Source organism: Alosa alosa, chromosome 11 (assembly GCF_017589495.1).
Source record: "Alosa alosa isolate M-15738 ecotype Scorff River chromosome 11, AALO_Geno_1.1, whole genome shotgun sequence".
NCBI lineage: Eukaryota > Metazoa > Chordata > Actinopteri > Clupeiformes > Clupeidae > Alosa > Alosa alosa.
In genome coordinates, this window is record NC_063199.1 from 16,287,671 (window position 1) to 16,313,387 (window position 25,717).

General features: G+C 44.8%; 1 protein-coding gene across 1 annotated transcript in view; it reads left to right on the forward strand.

Annotated features, from left to right (window-relative positions):
• Positions 1-25,717, forward strand: part of si:ch211-272n13.3 (ankyrin repeat domain-containing protein 26) — a 39,884-nt gene that overhangs the window by 12,283 nt on the left and 1,884 nt on the right. The window contains 35 exon segments of the mRNA XM_048256651.1: positions 397-433; positions 532-604; positions 684-744; positions 883-1,070; positions 5,015-5,192; positions 5,454-5,518; positions 5,602-5,698; positions 5,975-6,070; positions 6,692-6,853; positions 6,949-6,993; positions 7,127-7,147; positions 7,344-7,646; positions 7,871-7,969; positions 8,494-8,561; positions 9,705-10,388; positions 10,391-11,026; positions 11,978-12,219; positions 12,814-13,020; positions 13,334-13,361; positions 13,460-13,601; positions 14,224-14,437; positions 14,592-14,775; positions 15,104-15,250; positions 15,522-16,490; positions 16,628-16,780; positions 16,979-17,154; positions 17,562-17,655; positions 17,989-18,015; positions 18,497-18,574; positions 18,807-18,941; positions 19,639-19,751; positions 21,672-21,816; positions 22,196-22,486; positions 23,662-23,897; positions 24,231-24,477. Of these exon segments, the coding sequence (XP_048112608.1) occupies positions 397-433; positions 532-604; positions 684-744; positions 883-1,070; positions 5,015-5,192; positions 5,454-5,518; positions 5,602-5,698; positions 5,975-6,070; positions 6,692-6,853; positions 6,949-6,993; positions 7,127-7,147; positions 7,344-7,646; positions 7,871-7,969; positions 8,494-8,561; positions 9,705-10,388; positions 10,391-11,026; positions 11,978-12,219; positions 12,814-13,020; positions 13,334-13,361; positions 13,460-13,601; positions 14,224-14,437; positions 14,592-14,775; positions 15,104-15,250; positions 15,522-16,490; positions 16,628-16,780; positions 16,979-17,154; positions 17,562-17,655; positions 17,989-18,015; positions 18,497-18,574; positions 18,807-18,941; positions 19,639-19,751; positions 21,672-21,816; positions 22,196-22,486; positions 23,662-23,897; positions 24,231-24,477 (6,641 nt within the window).

Below are 25,717 nucleotides of genomic sequence, written 5' to 3' on the forward strand. Positions count from 1 at the left end.
GAGCTATCTCGCTGGCGTGTTTAATTTGGTTCCTTGGTTAACATATTGTAGCCTACGTTTTTTTGCACAAAATTGCGTCTGCTAATAAACTTAAACATAAACACAAACAAGCGTGATCTGTGGAATCCCTGACTGCGCCTTCAACGTTAGCCTACTATTATTTGTTGACATCAAAACTGAACGAACGGCAGCTGTTCCTGAAGTTCACTTGCGTATATTTTTTTAAATTAGGCAACTTTTTTTGCAGTGGCGCTTGAATTCCAGGAGCGGCGCTGCGCCGCTGATGAATACTTGTAGGGGAAACACTGCATTTACATAGAATGTTGGTTCATTTTTTTTTCTAACTGTGTCTCCTGAGAAGATATGATTAAGTTCAGAGTATATTTATGTTTGCAGATATTGAAGACAACTCTCAAACTGACTCCATCAGTAGGTAAGGGTTTTCAAAGAGGGTTTTGACACATGCGTTGTTATGTAATTATTGTGTAATTGTTACATCCAATTGATTATGAAACCATTATGTCCAAAAAGAGCATCAAAAAGCGGCCCTGCTGACTCATGGCCATCTTCAGATGAAGATGACGCATTGGATCTTAGTCCAAAGGTCAGACCACGAATAATTTTGATGAATTACTATGCAGTAGGATACTTTACAGTGGATTAACTCTTGTTTCTATTTGCAGAAACCTGAAAAGGTTAACCTTAAGAAACTCCTGAGTGCCTCGAAGAAAGACCACACTGAAGGTAACTATCAGTGTTGTGTGGATGTAGGTGTCCTGTAGACTGTGCCTGTGGATGTAAGTGTCCTGTAGACTGTGCCTGTGGATGTAGGTGTCCTGTAGACTGTGCCTGTGGCTTTAATGTTTTGTCCCTACCCCGTAGTGTTGGCAGATCCTGACAAATTGTGGAGTGGGGATGAGTCTGAGCATGGGAGCGTAGATGGAGCGGAAAGAAACCCACCTCTCCTCAGGGCCCCCCTGCTGAACAGCACTCCCAAGCACCCAGTAGCACCCTCTCCCTTTTCCAAACCTCCCCAGATGACCTCTTTCCCTGTCAACCAATCCCAAAAGGTAATGTTCCTGTAGTTCCCTCCCTCTGCCTCTGGTTTCCTTCCTTTACACTCACACTCTGCTTTTCTATTCTCCTTTTCCCACATCATATTCAATCTCATCCTGATGGGACAGCCAGTGGGGCTGGTGGCTCAGAGCAGCCTTCTGGCAGCAAGAAATCTGGTGGTTCCATGGAGGAAGGCCTAGAGGAAGAGGAAGATGAGGACGAGGATGATGAAGAAGAATATGATGATGATGATGATGATGATGATGAGGAGGATGGCGACGAAGATTATGAAGACGAAGAGGAAGGAAGAGGAGGAAGAAGAAGAAGACGATGAGGAGGAAGATGACTGTGAAGAAGAAGAGGAAGAGGAGGGCGTTGAGGGAAAGGAAGAGGCAAATGTTGCAATGAGTGGTATAGAAACTGTAGCTGTGCCAAAACAATCTTCCCCAGAACCTGCTGAAGCTATCCCCTCTTTACAAATTGAGAAAGGTCATGAAGATGTCCAAGAAACAAAAAAAATAACTACAGAGAAAGCTTCTGAAAGAATTTCACCTGCTGCGATTGCACAGAATGATGATATGTTGACTGACAGTCAGAATTGTGGGATTGCAGGAAATATCGATTTAGATGAGGATTTTGTTGTCTCAGCCATTAGGGTAGAATCAAGGCTTTCTTTTGAGGACGAATGTGATGAAGTGTTTTCAGACAACCAAGGATCAAATCGGGGCTCCCCTGCAGATATCACACCAACACAGAGCATGTGTGGCACACCTCAGAAAAAGAGAAGTGATGACGAAGAGCAAGATGATGACTGGGAAGATGATGAAGAAGATGATGAACTTTTGAGAATTGGGAAGAATGAAATAAATCTGGTAAATCCCCACACTGACTCTGATCTCCTTGATGTAGAACCTCAGGCAGGTGAAGAGCCATGCATAATGGTTAGACAGAGCTCAAAAGATGCCAAAAACTCTGAGGGGGATGCAGAAAATGATAACAAAAAGGATTTGGAGTGTGATGATTTGAAACCAAAGGATATATCAGTTGGTGCGGGTTCTTTAGCAGAACCAAAAACATTGTTAAGCCTAGATAAACCAAGATCTCCAGTTGTCTCTCCAAGAGAAGACTGGAAAAGTGATGAAGAAGGTGACGGTGAAATGTCTGGGGGTGGCACAAAAGTAAACTTTCTTGCTACATTGCTCAAAAAACTCGACGAACAGAGTGGGTCTCAGGAGGACAGTTGGGGAGATGAAAGTGGTGCAGAACAGGGAGATAGAACACTCTCAGCCTCTCCTCAACGTGATGAACAAGGTCAGCTTAAGCAGGGCCTAGAGGCCATTCCTAAAGGCGCTGTGTCTCCGGTTCTAGATGAGCCAGATGGGAAAACAGAGGAGCATGATGTTGACGGCATGCCTGTGTCAATGATTTCTGAAGATGTTGAGGATGTTCAAGAAATGAAAAATCAGGCCTTGCATGACCATGGTGAAGGGCAGAGTGAGGACTCTGACAGCGAGGTGCAACAGATGGAGTATGACTTCACAAGCAGAAAAATGAAGGTTTGTGAAGAAGAAAATGATTTTGACGATACAGTGGATGCACTGGCAGAAGATGTGGGTGATGTCATGGACATTACTCCAACAAATCCAAATTTGTTTGGTCCTAAGGATGAGTCGGATAATGAAAGCTTAAACTCAAATTCTGATGATAAAGCACCTAGGCCAGACCGTTCAAGTCTGAAGAAAATTGTGAAGAATGTGAAGAAAATCGTTGCAGTGTTTGAAGGAGCAGGAGCTAATGTGAATACATTACAGCCTTTGGACAAGGAATACACCCAAGCTTCTTCACGTACAGCTAGTCCGTGTGGGCAAAACCCAGATATCAGTAAATCTGAACTCTCAACAACTAAAGCACAGAATTCTCCTGCATCTGTTGTTGATGGGCTAAGTGAACAAGAACGGATTCCTCGGACAGTCATTGATGATGTCGAAGTAACACTCCCATTTGAGGACACCAGGCCCCAAGTCATTGATGATGTCGAAGTAACACTCCCATTTGAGGACACCAGGCCCCAAGTTTTGCATGATGTGGCAGGGGAGGAGGAAGAAGCAAAGTTGGAATGGGAAGAGAAAAGAATGAAACCTGTTGCCGATATTAATATCTCTGAGGCAGGATCAGTGCAGGTATTACAAGACAAGCAAAGAGCATTATTAAGTCATTATTCATTATTATTTCTTGTATTAATACTCTCTTTCCAGCTCTTCCAACTCTTTCATCTTACTCATACACAATTGTATTTGTTACAAATAACTGGCAATTGTTTGGTCAAATAACAAAATGCGTACTTAACCAACCTGTGTGCATGTGCGTACAATGACATGTCTGGCCTGCCCTAAACAAAAATCCACAACCTGTTATCTGGTCTAATTATTACTGCTACAAAGTGTAACGTTTGACCTCTTATTATTATGACCAAGGCTTGCTGGCTTGATCATATAGGTTTAGTCAGATTTTTTTTTTTTTTTTTTTTGATGCCCAAATTTCCGTCAATGATTCCCGGGACACTGAAAGACCGGGGTACACGAAACTTGGTGGGCATGTAACCCCACATGGATAGCATGGAACCATCATTTTCGTTTTGATCTGTAGCCCCCTGTTGGACTGGACCCCGAAGGAGGGTAGGGCAGACACAGTTTTCTGTGAATATCTCAAAACCGTGGGGTTTAGGAGGACCATTTTTTTTTTTTTTTATGTTGATCTCAAGGGGCCATGTCTACCCATTCCATAACCACTCATTTCATGTATAGCGCCACCTAGTTAAACACAAAAAAGTAAAAATGAGGTGTTGTAATTGAAGGTATCTGTGACCTAACATAGTCAAAACTGCACGAAATTGGAAGTGTAGGATCATTATGACACCCTCTGTATGCACGCCAAGTTTTGTGGAATTCCTTTCATGGGGGGCCACACAATAAAATAATTTATGTGTACATTTAGTGACGTACACCAACAAGGATTCCCGGACCACTGAAAGACCGGGGTACACGAAACTTGGTGGGCATGTACCCCCACATGGATAGCATGGAACCGTCATTTTTGTTTTGATCTGTAGCCCCCTGCTGGACTGGACCCCGAAAAGGAGGTAGGGCAGACGAACCTAAGGGGCCATGTTCCCATTCCATAACCACTCATTTCATGGGGCGAACCTAGGTTTTGTGGAATTCCCTTTCATGGGGGGCCACACAATAAAATAATTTTGTGTACATTTAGTGGCAGGATTCCCCGGACCACTGAAAGACCGGGGTTCTGTACCCCCACATGGATAGCATGGAACCGTATTTTTTGTTTTGATCTGTAGCCCCCCTGTTGGACTGGACCCCAAAGGAGGGTAGGGACACAGTTCTCTGTGAATATCTTGAGAACTGTAGGGGCCTAGGATGACCATTTTTTTTCCGTATGTTTGCCTCCAGGGTCATGTTAACCCATTTCATGTGCACACATGTGCACAAACAGACACACACACACACACATACATTCACAGTAATCATCATTGTATGACACATACTCACACAGTAGACATATGTACGCTTGCATGCACAGGCACATACGCAGGCACACACACAAGCACGCACACACACACATAACATAAACATAACACAAACAATCAAGAATTTCTCAGAATTATGATCAGGCAAGATGGAGGTGGGGTTGTATAAAATCAATTTTACATGTGAAATCTATGAACTAATCATGTTTTGATACTTGTTGTCTAGCAGATACCAGTGAGAATTGAGTGTGGATAATGCAATTTAGTGAGACAGTTAGAATCATATAGGCCTTTCAGCGTGATTTCTTTTTGTGGAAAAAATGTGCTGGACTGGGCGGCGGTCATATTTTGTACCGCTCTGCGGTACATCTAGTTTTCTCATTCATTTATAACAATGTAATTGTCTCCAAATAGGAAAATGTGTCCGTGGATGAGGATGATGATGATGATGGAGAAGAAGAGGAGGAAGATGAGGAGGAGGAGGAAGAAGAAGAAGGAGATAAGTCAAACCCTGAGGAAGAGACTGAAACTCGACATGGTACCGACACTTCAGTGATGAAGAATAAAGCCACTCCAAAACCCCAACAGAGAGGTATCTCATTCTGTGTTTTTATAATGCCTGTCAGAAATAGTGGCCAATATTGTGTAAAATCTGTGTCAAAATATTACAATCCCTTTGATAAGGATAAAGTAACATCTTTCTTTGAAAGTATTTCATCATGTGCAAACTGCAAAGAATGTTTAGTAACTTAGTGTTATTAATTATAAATTAATGTATTTCATAGATAGAAATGGAATGTTCCTGGAAATAAGAGGTTTTGTCTGCTAACGTCACGGTTTTGTTTGATATTAGATTTTCTGTCTGAGTTGGGTTTGGAAAAAGGAGATGGAGATGATGATTCTCCCTGGGACTCTGAGGTATTTATCTCCTTTCATCAAATTATTCGTCATGAAATAATTCTAGTAGTATGCCCAAACCTCTCACTACCTTCTGTTCTCAGTCTGCCTCCGAGAGTCCAAGGAAACAACATGGCCGCGGTCCCACCGCTCCTGCCAAGGCACACAGCACCATGTCCAATATTTCAGGGAATAGTGAAGGTAATTTTGGCCTACCCACAATATTATTCTGAAATCAGCTTCTTGAGTCCTATAATACAAATCATTTCTGCTCTCATTCCATGCTTCAAGCAAGCGTAGGATTAACACCATAAAGTGGGCAATCTTCTCATGCCACATGTATTTAAATGTGTATATTAAATTCAAAAAGACAAGATATATTTTAATAAAGGAGTTCTTTATTGTGTCAAAAGTTCAAAAATGTACATTTTAACCTCTATGCTTCTTATTTAACTTACTCAACTTATCCTTTTGTAGACCTGTTATACATTCCCTCTTTCATTAGAGAATCAAGGAATAGTTATCTAAACACATGGGGAGGTATAGGCAGGCCTGCAAGGAGGAGGGAAAAGGGTAGGAGCATTTCAGCTCTGGCCATTTTCTTCAAGTGACTGCATGAAACTAACCATGAGCAAAAACATCAACCATGCAGAAAAACTAACCATAAGCCACCATAACCCCATACATATACATTGTTTGTTGCATGAATACATGTGAAGGACTTCTATGTTGTTCTGCACTGTTCTTGTCCCTCGGCTGCTCATTTTGAAATCCATTTGAGTGTTACCTTCTCTACTCTTGAAAGGTAGCATTTTTGATGTGAATGAATTGACATAGACAGTTAAAAGAAGAAGTTCATTCCTCACTACCTTCACGGGTCAGAAGTAACGGGGTAATGGGGCTAAAAGAATACTTGCCATTGGGTACACTCGAAAAAGTGTGGATCTTGTGATCTTGTGCATATTTGTGCTTCTGTGTCATACTTGTGCATCCCTCACTCAGCGCATTAAGCATAAGCTCTGTGTATTTACTGCAAAGCTGTTTTTCTTTGCAAAGAAGAGCTTGACCTCCCTCCACCGGCATGCCAGCCTGCATCTGCTGCCTGTCTGCCTCATGCAAGTGTTCTTTCATTCCTGAGTCAGTGTAGTCTTAAGCATTTCCACACATGGTGTTAAATGTGATTCTATTTTTCAGAGTCGAGGGGAGGGCATGAAAATGTCAACGAGGAAGACAAATGTGAAGGTACTGAGGATACAGTGCCAGTTTGTCCTCAGCAACCTGCTGTGATGAGGAGAGAGACTGTCTCTGTGCTAAGTAAGCTAATGGACGCTAAAGGACAATCAGACACAAAAACGGGTATGTCTCTGTTGGGTTGCAGGGCTCTCTTTCATTTGGTCGGTTCCTTACTCCTGTATTTACAAAGGTAGCAAATTGTGTCTTATTTTTTCCAGACCTTATGGAAGAACTTGGACTTGGAGATGTGGATGATCTAGAGGGTAAGTTGTAGGTTCTATAGGTATCATCAGATTATAAATAACATTTCAGTGAACTTTATAGTAGTTTGTGTTGAAATGTGTCATGTCACATGTCACAAGTGTCCTGATTTCTTTTCCTCCCTTTGTCTTAAAGAAAAGCGCAAATGTACTACAGGTCAGCAGAGCCGTCTTAATGCTTCTGTGGCTTTTTACTGTCGTTGTGCTTAGTAGCTGATTAGAAGCAGACTTTATATATAGTGATGTACCCAAAGATACTATCATGCAGAGTTGTCATAGCAGCTTGAGAAACTTATTACAAGTTACAAGTGATCAAGTGTTGTCACATTCTCACCATTACCTGTGTATTACAGATGGTTCCGACTGGGACTCTGCCAGCACTGCTAGTAAGGCCAGCCCATCTTACCGGTTGGATGAGGAACCGGAGCGGGATACTTCCTCCATCCCAGTACTATCTGTTCTGCAGGAGCAGGATCCGGGCCCTCCTGGTCCAGGAGAAGTGCACAGAAGCCTAACCCCTGAGAAAAGGAGAGCCTCTCCATCTGCAACCTCACCACTGCCCAGTCCACGTCTTCGTAGTACCCTCTCTCCCCTTCGGCCCAAACCACAGATTCACACCCTGAAGCCAGCTTCCCCCAGGCCTGAAAGTGAAGAGGGTGAGGATGGAACCTGATGTGTTGAGTTGCCAGGGCCCTGTGATCATTTTTTGTTTTCCTCTCTTAAAATAAATATTTGCCCTTTATAAGAGGTTGTGGTACTGCATCACAAACTGTACTTTTTATATTCCCTGATGAAATAAATTAAACATTTAACTTCAGGCAGACAAATAAAGTCCATAGCAAGTTGGAGAAATGATATTCCCATGTACATTTTTTACTAGGGTCTGACTGGGATTCTGAAAGCTCTGCTGCTGCCAGTCCAACAAAGACAGCAAAGCCACTGCCAAAAACTGTAAACACAGATGCAATATTGACACCAGGTAATTTATACAGAGCGGCTCTTGGAGCATATTTTTAAGGCGCTGAAATGATGACCTAAATTGAAATGCATCTAACTGAGAGTGCAGTTGGATTCACTTAGGAAAAGACCACTGCTATACTAAGTCCTCATACATTCTTTATATCTTTCCTTGATCTCTTTACATTTTCCGTTGAGGTCGAGGAAAAGTTTTGCTTTTTTAACTATTCATTAGCCATTCTGAGTCTGACGACCATTATTTAACCTTGAGACAGGATAAAGAAGAGCATTTTAATTTTAGATTTAAATAAGAATTGTGCAAGTAGAAAATGTTTAGAGATGTATTTCTATTAGAGATGTAGCTGTTAACTTAATGGAGTGTAATTTAATCCAGTATGCTTAATGTTATCTGTTTTATAACAGAAAAATGATTTTGATAGCTTCTTTGACCAGATCTGGTCCAGTAACCACTGAATAAGTTGTATTCCTCATTTGAAGTTGAATGACTCTTGAACTCTGCCTTTATTTAATGACTACTTTTTCTAGCATTTCGTGAGCCTTCACCAGTGGAAGAAGGGACCAGTGATGTTAGGATTGAAGAAAATCCTGAACAGGTATGTTCATGTATCCTACATATTTGCAAAGTAAATTTTTAGTTTAAAATTGGAAAGTTTTTCACACTTGGAAACTGTGTGGCATGTGAGCTGAGTACATGTTAAGTCTGCATCTGTGAGAAGTCTGTTTATGTGTGAATTAGTTATGTTAGAGAAAAAGACCTCCACACATAGCCACACTCCGACTTTTAGCATTTGATTACATTAGATTCCAGAAAGTGACAGAAAGTTTGGACCTGGCACCTGACTGTCACAATAGTTTGGTTTGGACCTCATGACTGTCACAATTAGAGGAGTGCATACAAATAATTTTAAATAATATGATCAATCGACAATGTTATTCTGCTATTTGCGTTACCATTTTGAGTGTGCATTATCAGGAGCATAGGTGGATATCTTCTGGTCTTTCCGGTATGGTATCTCTGGCAGAGACTCCATGAGCAACGCAATGCAAAAATGGTCCTTCATTAGACTGTAAATTTGGTGGTCTCCCTTTTATTTCTTTGAATTGTGTAGCCTACACAATCAAATTCCATGCGTTGTAGAATAGGGCTTCAACAATTAATTGATTAATCGATCAGTTGTTGACTTCAATTAATCGCCAACTATTTTGATAATCAATTGATCGGTTTGTGTCATTCTTTAAAGGAAATACATAAACATTCTCTGATTGAAGCTTCTTAAACTTAAGAATCGGCAACTATTTTTAGCTTTACTTACTCCTCTATTACAGTGAACAAATTAGCAAAATACTGTGTAGGCTATTGTATTTGTATATTGTTTCTAGAATATCTGTAATGTTAAGAAATTGGTTTTGCTTGACTCTTAAGCAGTGAAAATTATGAACATCCTAATGCACTGCATTGAATTGTGAAAGTAACTGAATTAGTTAGCCTTCTTAAAATTATGGGTTTAATTGGTTGAAGAACAAAAGGTTGATAAACTACCCCCCTCCCCCAACCCCACCTCACCCCTCCTCTGTAAGTGTAGTTATTTGTCTGTGGATAGCATGCCAAGTAAGAATCCATGATGCCTTGCCTTCATGACCATTTCAATACATTAACATATTGTAGCATCAGTTAGACCATTTTATTTGTTCCTTTAGTGTTAATTGTGTTTCTTTGTCTACTCATGCCAACAAAGGATACAGATGCATTATATGCATCAGATTTTGGTCTAAATCTAAGCCAGTGCCAGCTTCCTCCAATGGTCTCCCAAACTGGTGGGGAGGAGGAAGATCTGCAAGATGCATTCTGGGAAAAAAACTATGAAAAGATTTGGGTGGAGTTTGAAAAACGAGAAACAAAATCACAGTACAAAAATGTGGCTGCTGAGTTAAAAGAGATGTTTGGCGAACTGACTCCAAACGAATCTGGGAGTCCTGAGGGATGTGCTGCGGAAGACAAACAACAAGAAAAAGACATGGCACCTAGTACACCCAAATCAGAAGTGTCCATTGTGGAGGGGGAGGAGGAATGTAAGGAAGATGCCCCTGGTCAGACTCTAGAAGGAGAAGGGAACAAGAAGGAACGAGAGGGGATTGTGAAGAAGGATCTGAAACATGTGGCTGTGGCAGAACATGAACCTGAGAATGAAGTCCGAGCACCCATAGAGGTCCCGTCAGCAGATGAGCCCGGTGAACTTGAGGATGAGTCAGAAAATAAGCCCGCAGTGGTGGTCAGAACTGTAGAAGAGGAGCCAAGTGAGGAGGAAGATGAGATTATGAAAGAGGTAGCAACTTCAGCTGTGAATGCCGAAGAGACTGAGGAGGTTGAAGTCAGAGTCAGTCCTGCTGCAGAGGACTCCAGTGATGAGGATGATGATGAATGATGATGATCACAAGGCCCATAGCCAGAGCGAGAAGCATCATGCTCCACCCCATTCCTGAACAGAGGGAGTCCTCTGGGCAAGAGGACTCACAGTCCGAGGAGTCCCCTCGCCCTTTACAACCTCCTGAGAAGGAGGTCTGCAAGGATGTAGGGGAGGAAGCTCTTACCAAAGCCCCAGTAGAAGACCGAGAGATCAGTCTGCTGTCCCCAGATCCTCCAAGATATACCCTTGAGGCTGAATCAGAGGTGCATCACACAAACCAAAGTGATGGGGATAGGACGGTGAAGCCTAGATCACAGCCGCACAACGATGACCTTATTTTGGCCAAAAGTGAGAGTAAAGCAAATCGTGCCTCAAGCAGAGCAACTCCTAGTCAGGTCATCCACAGGTCATCCACACAAAACTCTGTGGAATACCGAAGCAGACAAACCTTAGAGACTGACAGGAAGAATAGTGGGCCCCGCCAAGAGGTTCCCCAAATTGTGCACTCTACCAGTTCACTCTGCCCCTCGACTCCTTCCCGCCTTTCAGAAGAAGAGCTGCAATTGGACCTGCAGAGGTTCAAACACAAGGTAGGGAGGCTGAGGGTTGTCTTCCAGGATATGCAGAAGGAGAGGGCACAGCTTCGCAAAAAGGTGATGGTGGTGATGCCCGTTTCCATGGTCATTTTCTTCTCCTCTCCGACTCTCACTGCATAGCTTTTTTTAGACATCAAAGAGAAGGGTGCAAGCTCAGGCCACAGACGCTCATCTGTGTGTTCACCTAAAAAAAAACAAAAAACTCTCCCATTCAGTCTGTTCACATTAACAACCAAAACTCTCATCTTCATCATCAGGACCAACATTAAGTCATCATCTACTTCTTCTCATCCTACCAGTCTGTTGTCCTTCCCAGTGTCACATCTGCGTGCTGTGTGCTGTTATCTGGCACGAGCTTTACCTTATCTCATCTCATCCATCTTTGCTCAAGCCTGTCAAGTCATTACACATTAACGCCGTAGTATTACCCTGGTGTCAGATTTCCGTAATGACTTCAGTGCGGTCTTTCACACCTTGCCTCTAGTATGTCTCATGGATTGCATTTCAGCATCACCTCCACTTGTCTCCTTTGTAAAGTAGCAGGTCTCTCTTTGTGTGTGCGTGTGTGTTTGTTTGTGAGTTGGTTCATTGCATGCTGCCTCAACCTCGGATCCCTTGTTGATGTGGGTTGAAGTGTTTGAGATCTGGAATGGATTACCAGTTTCTTTTTAATTCTTAAAAAAGAGACCCAAGGTGGTCTGTTATCCTTAAAAAGAAGCTTGATGTAATCCTTGGTGTGGAACTTCTTTTTGAATTATTATTATTATTATTATTATTATTATTATTATTATTATTAGAACCAGTTGAGAAAATAATCACACAAAGAGTTTACCAAACTCTTAATATTCTAATGAAGTAATAAAATGTTTGGAATTTGTTCTGCAAAACAATTGATACAATCTTGGTACATTTTAAAGGCTGGTCAAACTAATGTTGATGTACATAAAATGTGGAAATACCTTGCATTATGTAAACATTTGTTGCTTTGTCTTTCCCCCACCTGTTCAGACTTCTGAAGAGTTTAAAGCTATGGTGGAGGAGAATAATACTTCTATCCTGAAAGATCCTGTGAAGGGATCAAATGCACAACATGAACATGACCTGGAAAAGGAGATGAAATTTAAAACCAACCCTGGAAACCCAAAACCTCAGCAAGAAGGAGCAGCAGGAAATCCAAGGGAGCACGAGTTTAAAATAAGGGACAGTGTTGCGCAAAAACTTCAGACTTCAACAACAAAAAGTCCAAGGAGGTATGGAATTGCCTTAGTAGGTTTCCAAGTCTGACCATTTTATTGAGTTTGTAAAATTACATAGACCAGCTACTTTGATTGGTGGGGCAATTGTCATGGCGATATTTAACTTATTGATGTTATTGGCTGTTAAAACCTGTATGTAGGTATACCCATCAGAAACTTTATCTTGGCTTTGTTCTACACCCCCACCCCCTCCCTGCCCGTTACTTGTTGACAACTTAGAAGAGAGGTTTGTTCAAATTTGCAAACATAGGCGAACGTTTGCAAACAGTTTTCTGTTAGCCTTGAGTTTTCGGCAAACAGTCTGAGGAGGTAGTTCTCCACGAACATACAGTGGAACTGGACATGAGTTTGTCAAAGCTAACAATGCAATCATCGTTACAATGGAACACCAAATCGTTCAAATTTAACTGTTAAAAAAAACATCTTTACCACGGTTGTTCGCCACTGTTTGCCAAATTTGAACGCACCTCTTTTGCTCGGGCCCATTTGTTGTCACACGTGTGCTTTTGGCCCATTCATGGTGAGGTGTGTGTGTGCTGTCGCACGTGTGCTTTTGTCCCATTCACGGTGAGGTGTGTGCTCTCCCAGCACTGGCAGGTCCCCAGCACAGGAGGAGCAGCCTGGTGGCGGTGCAGAGGAGGAGCAGGAGCTCAAGGCTCTAGGTAGTCAGGGGAGCCCGGAGGGGCATGCAATGGAGCAGGCCAGGGCTCTGCAGCACACAGCACACTTAAATGGAGACTGCCTGTCTGTGTTTGATGATAGTACTTTAAGTGAGGTGTCGGAAGATGAAGGAAGGTATATATGCAGTATGCTACTCTTTTACACTCTGTCTTAACTGACCGTGCACATCTATCACTCGATGGGCTTAATCAGGAGTACCTGGTTACTAATTAACTCTTTAAATATATTGCATGACTAACCTTTTTTCAGTTCATGGGTTTTTAACCCTTTGAGGAGTGCAGTCACAAATATGTGATGAGCTCTCTAAAAGATATACTGCATTATACCGTCGTGTTCATATAGCCCTCCCTAGTGGACGACTCCTTGTGGAGGATTGTGTACCCATAGTGACTCCAGTTTATTTTGTTCTTCCCTTTTGGCTTTGTAGGTCACCACTTCCAGCACAGAACATCAAGGTAAATCGTGTTCAGATTTATAATTTTCACTTGGAAGGATGTAATTTTTGCTGTTTACAGTCTTGTAATTGCGCTTTCTTCTCCGTTCACCCTGGTAGAGTGCCGGTGAAGTGGACATGGCAGATGACTTGGATGACCTCACTCAGTCCTCAGACACAGGCACTGAGGAGTTAGACTCCCCCTCGTCTGGGTACCGCCATGCGTCTTTGCTCATCAAACAACTCGATTCCACTTCTATAGGTAAAATATACAGTACAGGCCAAAAGTTTGGACACACCTTCTCATTTCAATGCATTTTCTTTATTTTCATGACTATTTTTATATTGTAGATTCTCACTGAAGGCATCAAAACTATGAATGAATGACAAGTTATTTGGCCCACAGATGAATATTTGTCAAGTTATGGCTTGCTGAATATGGTATTAAATAAAAAAAGAAAATAGCAACTTTGAAGAAACTAGAATATAAGACATGTTTTTAGTTATTTCACACTTTTTTGTTATACATAATTCCACGTGTTCATTAATAGTTTTGATGAATCTACAATGTAAATAGTCATGAAAATAAAGGAAACGCATTGAATGAGAGTGTGTGTCCAAACTTTTGGCCTGTAATGTAGATCACTTGCATGTTTTCCTTTTATGCTAGTTTTATGTTGTTTTATGTGCATTGTAGCACTTTGAGGTCATTGAGTTGATGTAAAGTGCATTATAAATAAAATGTAGTATTATTATTATTATTATTATTATTATTATTACTTACATTTACTGTGTACTCCCCCAACTCACCATCACCACTCACTCACCCCATCTCTTTCTTTCTTTCTCCCTCTCTACCCCTTTTCTCCCTCTCTCGGCTCCAGACTCTGTGAGCATGGTGAAGCTGCAGAACATGTTCCAGGAGTACGAGCACACCATCCACCGGGAGCGCAGTCGCCACAGCCGGCTGGCCGAGAAGATGAGTCAGCTGGAGCAGGAGCGCACTGAACTCCGCCTCTTGCTGGAGGAGACCCGGGACAGTCAGTCCAACCTGGTGCACCTCAAAATGGAGCTGGAGACCGAGCTCAACAACCTCAGGTCAGCCAGTGCCTCCAACTACACTCTGTAGTTTTTGATAGTTCATATTCTAAACATTTATTTTGGAACACCGGAGTTGAATCCTCCACAGGCTCCCCCATCTCTCCGTAGCCCTTCATGTTCTACTTTCTATTTCCCCCTGGCGCTCTGGCAGATTTTTGCTGAAGCAGGAGCAGGAGAAGCACCACAACGCCTCCATGTTGTATGACAAGACGCGCGAGCAGCTGCGTCGCAAGGAGGAGCAGCAGAGGCTGGAGGAGGAGCAGAAGCAGAAAGTGGAGCTCACCATCCGCAACCTGGAGCTGGAGAAACGCACTCTTATCAACAGCATGAAACAGGTACGCCACCCCTGAACCTCTCTCTCTCTTCACTCTGTCAGCTCTCTTTGTGTTTCTCTCATATTTTGCCTCCCTTCTCGGTCCAAGGGAGTCAGTCTCGTTTTCTGCGTGCTGTTGGAACTGGGTTTTGACATGGTGCAATTTGACCATGGGTTTGGAATGGTTTAGGCTGGGCTTCTGGAGTGGGAATGATCTGGATATGGGGCTTCTGGAGTGGGAATGATCTGGATGTGGGAATGATCTGGATGTGGGGCTTCTGGAGTGGGAATGATCTGGATGTGGGGCTTCTGGAGTGGGAATTATCTGGATGTGGGTTTCTTGTCCCCAGCTGGAGGATGACCGTAACGAGGCCCAGAGGCAGCTGGCTCAGGAGCGGAGCGCTCGCGCTCTCCAGGAGGAGATGCTCAACAGCCACCGCCGCAAGCAGCAGGAGATCGAGGAGGAGAACCGCAAGAACGTCGTCCAAAGCAAAGAGGTAAGTCAGCACATCTCGCTCCAGTGCTGTCGTTAAACCTATCAGAGGCCTGAAAAGTTGGATCCCATCTTTACTCTAGAGCTGATGAAGGTCAGGTTGTGTGTGTAAATGGCAGTAGGCACCAACTGTATGGTGTGCAATGTGACAAAAATGTGGGATGGGTCTGTAATTCCAAAGCGGAGATGTGTAATCATGCATTTGTTTGTTTTGGTGGTTTGTGTATGTTTGTGTTTGGGTTGAGGTTACTTTTGCTGACCCGTGTGCTCCTCAGGTGTTGTCCCAGCTGACGGAGGCCAGTGATCGTGAGCGGGAGATGATGACGCAGGTGGGCGCGCTGCAGGAGGAGCTGCTGACCCTGCGGGCGGAGCTGGAGCGCGAGCAGGCCAGCAGCCGGCAGGAGGAGGGCCGTCTGTCGGAGGAGGGTGAGGCGCTGCGCGAGCGCCTGGAGGACACGCGCCGCGACCTGAAGCTCAGCGAGGAGGCACTGGCCCAGGCCGTCTTCCAGTACAACGGGCAGCTGAGCGCCCTCAAGGCCGAGTGCCAGGTGACCGCCGGCCGCCTGGAGCAGGAGCGGACGTCGCGGCAGCAGCTGGAGACGGAGGCGGAGTCGGTGCGCGTGCGTTTGTCCGGCGCGCTCCAGGAGGTCGAGCGGTGCCAGGCGGCGCGGGCCGAGGCCGAGCGGGCGCTTCAGCGGGAGCGCGAGGAACGCCAGCGGGCGCTGGAGAAGCGCGCCGGCGAGGCGGGCACCCACCGCGACACGGTGCACGAGCTCTCCCAGAAGCTGGGCCAGGCGGAGGCGCGGGCCAACAGCCTGGAGACCGAGTGCCACCGCGCCACGCTGGCACTCACCGAAAAGGGCCTGCTGCTGGACACAGCGGCGCGGGAGCGCGAGCAAGCACTGGTGCGTCTACGCGAGGCAGAGGCGGCGCTGCAGGCCGAGAGGGAGCAGGCCACGCGGGCCGGCGCCCGCCAAGAGGCCACGCAGGAGAGGCTGGCCCAGGCACAGAGCGAGGGCGCGTTGCTCCGCCAGCAGCTGGAGGAGGTGCAGAGCAAGGGCATGGTCAAGGAGCGGGCAGTGACAGACGCACAGGAGCGCTTTAGCGACATTCTGGACAAGCTGCGCTCGGACTGTGAGGAGAGGGTGCAGTTGATTGAAGAGAGGAGCAAAGAGCTGGCTGAGAAGAACGCTGACCTTCGAGACCAGAACCACAAACTGGACCAGGAGAAGGCCGACAGAGAGGTAAAGATAGCCACAATAGTGGCTCTTTTAGTGTTTGACCGCTGTATTGTAAACCCTTTTTGTGATCTTGTGTATACTCTGGCTGCTTTGAAGCTCATGATGGTCCAAGCTGAATCGTAGTCATGATTCCTTTTCAGACCGCTCTAAGGCAGTTGCAACAGGAGTTGGCTGACTCATTGAAAAAGCTGTCAATGTGTGAGGCATCACTTGAGGTCAACACACGTTATCGCAGCGACCTAGAAGAGGAGAAGGCGCGCACCTTGAAAGACATGGACCGACTGAAGACCAAGGTAAAATTCTTCATTGCTATCTCTACTGTTGCAGCTACTACTGCTGTTGCTCCTGCTGTCATTACCACTAGTAGTATGACAACTTTTGCATTATTACCACTAGCACTAGGACAACTCTTGCACCATTAACACTAGTATTAGGACAACTCTTGCATCATTCATGTGACAAAATTGTGTTGGGTGTTTTCCTAATTTCAGCTTCAGGAAAGTGAAGACCAGTTTGTGCAGGCTGAACGGCGCATCAACAGCTTGAAGTGCAGCCTGGACGAGAAGGAGCGCGAGGTGATCGCCTCATCACAGAAACTCCAGGAGGTGCTGTCCGCCTCAGCTGCCTCGGAGAAGACCATCAAGCAGCTGGAGGAGGCCATGCAGAGGTTAAGCTACCACGCTGCTCCACACTCCTGTACCTCTTTACATTAACCAAGTACTTTATATGATGTTCAGTGTAATCAAGATGAATAGGAACTAAAATCATGGTAAACAATTTTTTTCCCTCACCCACATGTACGTAGTTTTTTGCATATTCAGTCTGTCATAACTGGTTCTGCCAGTTTAGTCTTTGAATGACATTGTGGGTCAACTGTCAACAAATTACTTTGTGCAGTGACCACAGGTCTAAAATTAGCAGGATGAGTGAAAACCCTTTTGGCAGTCACCTGAGCACCCAGTGAAATCCCTTCTAAAATGGCACCTGTGCCAGACGTGGTTAAGGTGAGGTGAAGAGTTAGGGCGTCAGTGCTAGTTAGCGTTAGCTAATGTGATTATGACCTCACGCTCACAGGCTGGAGATTGACAATGCCAGGCTTGAGGCGGCCGCCAAGCAGCAGTCCAATCGCCTCGAGGTGCTACAGAAAGGAACCCAAGAAGCTGCAGCGGTGAGTGTCCGTCAATTTGTTCCTCATTTCTATTTGTCGTCATCTTCATTTAATACCCTTTAGCGGTACATTCGTAGATGGCGTCTAGTGGTCTTTTATTAGTGGTCATTTTTTGCTAGTGGTTGAGCCATAAGGTAATTAAGTAAGGCTTAATTTGGTGTTAACATGCCGTGCTCCATCGTTAGGTTGAATAAGAAGGTAAGTCCTCGGTAAGAAGTCATACGTCGCTCAGTTCCGTTCTGATTTTTCATTCAATATAGAAGATATGGGCAGAGAACTGGCTGAGGAGTTTTTTGGAATGTATTGAAATGGAGACCCATTGTCTTTTCACAGCCACCAGACTCTTCAGCAGGAGGAGGGGTTGGTATCTGAGATGTAGTGGCTTGTCCTAGCTCATCCTCTCATTGAGTTTCTTGTTTGCTGTGTTTGATTTCTCCTTTCAACCCTTCTGTAAATGGAAACGTGTATTTCAACTGGCTTAAAGCAATCAGGGATGCACACTGGTCTCTGTTTGTGCGGGAACTAATTCAAAGGCATTGTCGTTTGATAATGTGATTTCCATGACTTTGAATTTTCCCTACTGGGTGATTTTTATTTATTTTTTCCCCTCTTGGTGGTGGCTGTTCTTCATAAATTGGACCAACTCCTGGTAGACCTTGAATGATCCTATCGATTCCATCCCTCTATTTATTTGTCTCCTGGGACCTTCAGTTAGACTTAATTATTTGTCTTTATGCACAAAGCATGCGTCTATGTTCTTTAGATTTGACAACTGTCACAGGGTCAGTGTGTAGCTACCCTTGACTTAAGTTCATTCGTTATTTCTGTGCCTCTTTCTTAGGTACGAAATCGCTTGGAGGATCTTGTGACAAATCTGCAGAGCAGCAAGATGACCTTGGAGGACCAACTTAACCGTGAGGTGCATGTCTTTTCCTGTCTATCTGCTATGAAAATGGTTCTTTTGGTGGCATTCAGATCAGCCCAATTTAGTCCAGCTCAGTACCTTTGAATTGTATGGTATTTGAATCGTATTGTTACCAAGGGGTAAAGACACATATACACTGCAGCACATCAGTAAAAGGGACACCAAGCGGTGGACTTAAAGGGCACCTTCTACACACTCCTATTAAACACTGCCCACCTGCTCCCAGATACAGAAGCAGAGTCTGCTGAGCCATACTGCCCAGGACTCGCAGGCTCTGTGGGAGGAGGAGCTGAAGAGCCGCTCGCGAATTGGCATCCGACTAGCGGAGCTGGAGAAGGAGAAAGGAGAGCTCAGCACCCAGGTGAGTACTGACAAAAAAGACACATGGTGAGTACTGACCAAAGAGACACATGGTGAGTACTGACCAAAGAGACTCATGGGAAGGAATACAGAGCATGTACTTGATGGCAGAGTGCTTGTTGGTGAAGCTCTTGAACTTAACAGGTAACATTTAATTGCATGTGGTGTAATATAAATCATATTTGATGATCAAATTAAGCCATAAGCCCTTAGAGGCCGTAGGTCACAGCTAATGGGCGTTGTTAGGCACGACGAGCAGCTGAGTGATTTCTAAAATCACTGTAACCTACGGGCTCAAGTGGCTTATTGCTTTTCTAAAATGGTTACCACATACTGTATACCTGGCACAAAAATAAAGGTATGGCAACAAGAGATTTGAACGATTTATTCATAGATAATCATTCTTCCACCAGGAATTATATTCCCTCTATCAGAGTGATTGCTAAACAACGTTGAGATGCAGCAACTTGTATCAATTTGTGGTATCGCAGTAATAGAAAACGAAACTCGGTCAACGTGTGGAGGTGTGTATCGGCATCGAACGTGATCCAGCCAATCATCATTAAGGACCGGAACTATCGGTTTTAGAGTTGTATTTTATACTCAGTACTCAGTATTCATTAGATAATTAGATAAATTTTTGAAGGGATTACTGGTGATTATTGGTGAGTGGAATTAATGGTTTGTCTGTGCTGCAGATGGAGCTGGAGAGGAAGAAGGCCAAGAAGATTGGTGAGCAGAAAAAGTCTGTGGATACCCGGCTGGAGCAGGAGATGAAGAGAAACACCGAACTCCAGAAAGAAATGTACAGGTGACACCTTACTGCCTTTGAACCCTGCCACTGCCAGCCCACCTGTAGACGTCCTCGTGTGTAGTGCCGCGCCCCGGTGTTTGTGGGAGCCACTACCAGCTCACCTGTAGACAATCTTGTGTGTAGTGTGCCACTCCTCTTGTTCCTGTCACAGTGGCCTTGTGGCGTGTTGTGTGACGAGATCTGTAGTGTGTCCCTGTGCTTTGGTGGTATGTATTAGATCTGTCATGGGCAGAGTTTGTTTAGTAAATTGGTGTCATGGGCAGAGTTCAGCTGTCTGTTTACAATGCAGACCTGCCAACCTGTACGCATTTTGCGTAGCAACCACGCATTTTTCACATCAAAATACGATTTTTTACTTAAAACTATGCAAAACGAGCAGACATCCAACTTCTCCGGAAAGCTCCTTGAGCGTGTGAATCTCCCGCTAATATATTTCATGCAAGGGTGAGATACAGGGAGAAAGTGACAAGTGAGAATGACCGGCAAAGCATAGTGGCCTCTCTTTATGTTATTTTTTCTTCAGCCAGTTTAACAAGTGTTCACTCGCAAATTCGCGTTCCCCTACCTGCCGTTTTGCTGTGAAACTAAAAATATTCCACTGAGTGCGATTGTAAATTCACCTAGGCCTAATAGTTTGACTATGTCTTGGAAAGTTATTACTTGTTCACAAGTTGTTTCAGTTAGCATATTTTCAATGTGTCGCTGATGGTTAAAGTTTTCATAACTAAGGTGCTAATGGAGCGCGGACCTTTCCAAGGCAAATGCAGCCATTAACAACGAGTCTGAAAGTGGACCAAGGAACACTCATTAATGAGTGTTCAATTTGTTTTTTTCTTTGGAGCATATGGATCCTTCTTCTTGATTATTAGCGTGAAAACAAGTGTGAACAAATAATAGGCTTACAGACGGAGATCGCGCACCTATCACTAGTTGTGATAATGTATGCCTAATGCCTAATCATTGCAGCCTCACAGATGGCAGAAAGACACCGCGATCTGAAAGAAACTTGAGTGCACGTGCAAGTGAAATTCTTTAAAAGCAATCAGTAGTTTGCATTAGTCAGCAGGTAATAATTGAACAATATTTTTTTTTTTCAAATAAACAAAACATGTAGGTTATTGTGAGTAAAGGGATAGACTACACATTGACAACAGCAGATGTCCATAAGCCTCTATCTACTGTAGCCTACATCCAGGTGAATTAGATAGGCTATGTTGGCATAACATGGGTGATCGATGTATTTCTTTACAAAATAAATCTTTAATAATGGATTGAAAAGAGGTATAATACCAGGCATGATCGAATAGGGCCCACATAAAAGAAAATGGACAACATACCCACATCAGTGCCTATCAAAACAAGTGGTTTTCATAGGTCAGGGTTGTTAGGCTCTAAAACAGATTGTCAACATTATAGAGATACTGTAAAAGATTCAGTTTGGATCCCATTTAGGTAGATATTCAACATTAAAGATGGGTCGCTATCCAAAATGTGTCTTGCGAGTATAGCTACGTCTGTTTTTGGCTGCATGCATGAAGGCCGACGTGAGCAATTCTTTTTTTCTCGGCTCGAGGTGCTACTCAAAAAAAATCTTCAAGGTTGGCAGGTCTGACAATGAGATTTTGCACAGCATCCAATAAGACTGAACAGCAATTTAGCCTATGTATTTATCTTTTTTAAGTTCCGTTAATGCCTAAAGACCTTCCCAACATTCGCTTTGCGTTGGAGTCCTTTTCGCCCTGTCAGGACTTATTTTCTGATAACGACTGGCAGACAATCCATTTCCCTTGAATTGGACTTAAAACATTAAAGCTTACATGAAACATCTCATCTAGTCTGGATAGAGTCAGCGTGCATTGAGGGTATAAATGGCAAATGACCATGTCTATGTGTTAATGCAGTGTGTTTGCTTTGCAGGCTGAGGACGTTGGTAAAGACGGCTAAGAAGAAGCTGCGAGAGCAGGATGGTGGAGAGCTGGCCTCCCCTCTCACGTCTCTCAGGGGGGACCTGGGCCAGAGGCAGTCGGACACCGAGTCCGCCATCAGCCGCATGAAGGCCAAGGTGCGGGCCAGTCGAGAAATTGAGCTGTTGTGCTGAGCATTTTATTACTGGTTACCCTCGGCTAATTATCGGAGTCCTGCTGAGCCTTGAGCTTTATCTCCCATTTGCTAAAGTTTTTCACTTGCCACTCCAAAATAATTGTGTTGCATCCACATCATGCACAAGTAATTATTAATGCTACATTATATACAGTCTCTTGCAACAGTATTTGACCATCACTCCCTGACCCCCATGACTTATTTGGTGCTAAAATCAGGCCAAACCTGTACAGCGTCTCTTTGGCTTTAATACCCACATACCCTGGGTTTGTTATACAGTATGTCCTCTGCCTCATGGTCTCCTCTCGTGTCCTGTCCGCGTCTCCTTGTGCTGCCGGTAGGTGGACGAGCTTCAGCTGCAGCTGGAGAAGGAGGCGTCGCGCTGCAGCCGCCTGGAGCAGGTGAACGGGGAGCTGAAGGAGCAGCTGGCCGCGCTGAAGGGCCTGAGCCGCAGTCACGAGCGGCTGGAGCGTAGCAAGCGGCAGCTGGAGGAGGAGCTGTCCGGCCTGCGGCGCCAGGTGGAGAGCGGTGTCATGGACCAGAGCCAGGCCGAGCAGTACCGCCGCGAGACAGAGGATCGCGCCCGCCAGGAGATCCGTCACAAGCTGGAGGAGGTCAACCTCTTTCTGCAGGTATCGTCTCCCCAATGCACACACCTTAGAGGAAAACTCTGGTGATTTTATCACACATCATCGTTTCTCGAGCTCACTGAGGGCTGTCGGTACGAAAAACAAAAAACAAATCAATGCTACCCAGCTCGAGTTGCTACAGCCAAGCATCTTTAAAATCATGCCCCCAGAGTGTAGCACTGTAGCTGCCCCCAGAGTGTAGCGCTGTAGCTGCCCCCAGAGTGTAGCACTGTAGCTGCCCCCAGAGTGTAGCGCTGTAGCTGCCCCCAGAGTGTAGCGCTGTAGCTGCCCCCAGAGTGTAGCGCTGTAGCTGCCCCCAGAGTGTAGCGCCCAGAGTGTAGCACTGTATCTGCCCCCAGAGTGTAGCACTGTAGCTGCCTGGCTGTTCGTTTTTTTAGTACCGACAGTACTCGGTGACCTCGAGAAACAGAGATATCTGTGAAAAATCGCCAGAATTTTCCTTTAACAATACATAATGCTGGAACCAAATGGCCTGTAAACAAACATGGCCTACTTTTCTAATTGTCTTTTAATGTATCGGAACTCCCCCTATTACCGTCGGTCCCGTATTTCCGCCATCTTGCGTGTATGTGTCACTTAATATCCATTTCTATACAAACCAAGACGGCGGACTCCTAAAGAAACGCAACCACCCACACCATAGGTGTATCTAAATTAGCTATGTACCAAAAATGACATTTTACCATGACTCGAAGAGCTGTAAACAGTGTTGTAAGGCTGCGTGTACACAACCGCTTGGAGCTCCAGTGGAATTTTAATTTCATGACGAGAATTCTCGGTCTAACCGTTCATGTGCCGTTGAAACGGCGTAAATAGGCGACCCATCAGGCCAGCACTATAACTCCGAGCATGGTAAACAAAATCAGATATTTCAGGCAGTAAATGCTCCCGTTAAGAACCAAACCAGATTTTGTTCAAATCTACACACCTATGGCCACTGAAAAATGTAAGGTAATTGGGGGTGTTGTACGATAATGTACTGGTGCAAACAGCTGTCTGGAGTATTGATGTTTGGAATCATCACTTCTTAGCAGTGATCATGCATTGCATTTGACCACTCCAGGCACACATAGGCCTATTTTTTTCTGAAGTGTAAAGAGAATGGATGAGTGTGTCTGTAAGAGCATGTCTGTAACCGTCTCCCCTGGTCTGTCCAGACCCAGGCCGCCTCTCAGGAAGCTCTGGAACAAATCAAGGCCGCCAACGAGGCCAGCCAGCGGACACAGCTGGAGCAGCGCATCAAGGAGCTGGAAGTGGAGCTGGCGCGCACACGGAGCACCCAGCAGGACAGCGCTATGCAGCGCGAGTCCAGCCGTGCCGAGCTCGAGCGCTACCGCCAACTCTACGCTGACGAGCTGCGTCTGCGCAAGTCCCTGGCGGCCAAGCTGGATCGGTGAGTGAGTGAGTGTGTGTGGCTGGCAGGCACTCGGACGCAGCTTAAGTCACATCGAGCAGCTTTTTGCAGTATTACTTGCTGACGCAGGTATCCTCCTTATCTGGTATCAGGTTTTATAATATAGCTTACTAAAGGCAGTGATGTAGGAACTGATATGTTGTCATATATTAAGTATGTTAAGGTGGTGTGTCCCATATAATTAGGCCTGTAATGTTTCCTTATAGTAATGTTTGCATGTCCTCTGTCCTGACACTTCTGTTACTTCTAGTATAGTGAACATGCACTCTGAGCACAGTGAGTTTAAATGCGTGTGTGTGTGTGTGATGGTAGATGTAATGAGCGTCTGGCGGAGGCCAACACCAAGCTCCTGAGCGAGCGGCACCGGAGCAAGTCCCTCATCGCCAGCAGCATAGTGAACGGCAGCCTGGGGGCCCCCTCGGTGGAGGTGGGCTCTCTTGGGTCACTGGGGGCCTATGGGGGCACCCTGGGGCCCCTCAATAGGAGCCTGGGGTTGGGGGGGACCCTACTGGGCACCGTAGATCCCCAGACCAGCCGAGTAGAAGCTTATCTGGCTAAGGTGAGTTGCTGTGACTGGCTGCGCATACAAAAAGCATGCACTCAGATGTATACACACACACACACACACACACACACACACACACACACACACAGTTATAGTCTTGTGCTTAATGACCTGTTACAAGACATGGTTTTGTTTCATACATTACCATTTAATGTTCATCTTCACAATCACTGTGAATCACAACATGAATTCATTCAAACTCAGGAATATTTAGTATAACTTCTGTCTACAAGGAGTGAGGGGATCTCTCCTGCTCTACCCCCCCTGTGTGTCTCGCTGCACATAGCTAACACTTCTAGCTAGCACACAGCTCTCGATACAGCGTCTTTGACTCTACTCCACGCAGCTCCTTTGACTCTACTCTGCTCCACACAGCTCCTTTGACTCTACTCTCCTCCACACAGCTCCTTTGACTCTACTCTGCTCCACACAGCTCCTTTGACTCTACTCTGCTCCACACAGCTTCTTTGACTCTACTCTCTTTCTGTACTCAAGTGTCCTGTAAAAGGACACCATGCTTAACCTCTTCTGTTTCTTGCTCCTTCAGCTCCTAGCTCAAAAGTCTGTCTCTCACCTCTCCTCACTTCAGCCAGATTCATGACCAGGTGTGTAGTGGCGTGTAGCAGACTGGCCTGCTTCCCCTCTCCTTTTTCACTCCTCTCCCTTTCCTGCGCTTGGCCTGCACAAACACTCCATCTCAACATGGTGCCAGTGTAGTTACAGTTTAGCTTGTGGACCTAGTTACAGGTCTAGGTACACCTGGCATTAGAATGATCACAGTAGCCATTGTAGGTCACATTGTCCCTTTCCTCAGTGGTTGTTGATTTTAAGTCTTTGCATTTTAATAGTTTGGGTACCCCAGATTCAAAAACAGGCAATGTGTCAATATTCCGTTCATATGTCACATTTTATCATCCCCAGAAGTCCCATTAAAGTCACACAAAAAAAAAACCTGTCAGCGATTGCTTCAGGTACAAAACAAATGATAGAGTAGTGTAGTATCAGAGTATTTGACATTGTGATACATTTAAGGCTTTCCAAAAGCTCTGTCTTTGAGCAACATGCTCCCCCTAAGTGATGGGAGGTTGCACTCTAAAATACATCAGTGCCGCTGCATTTTTAATTAGCTTTGCTGATAAGTCGCTCCTTAAGTAGCAGGAAGAGAGATGTCCGACCACAAACACCACTGTGTGGCTAATCCCTTTTGTTCACTTGTAGATGCCAGAATGCCACT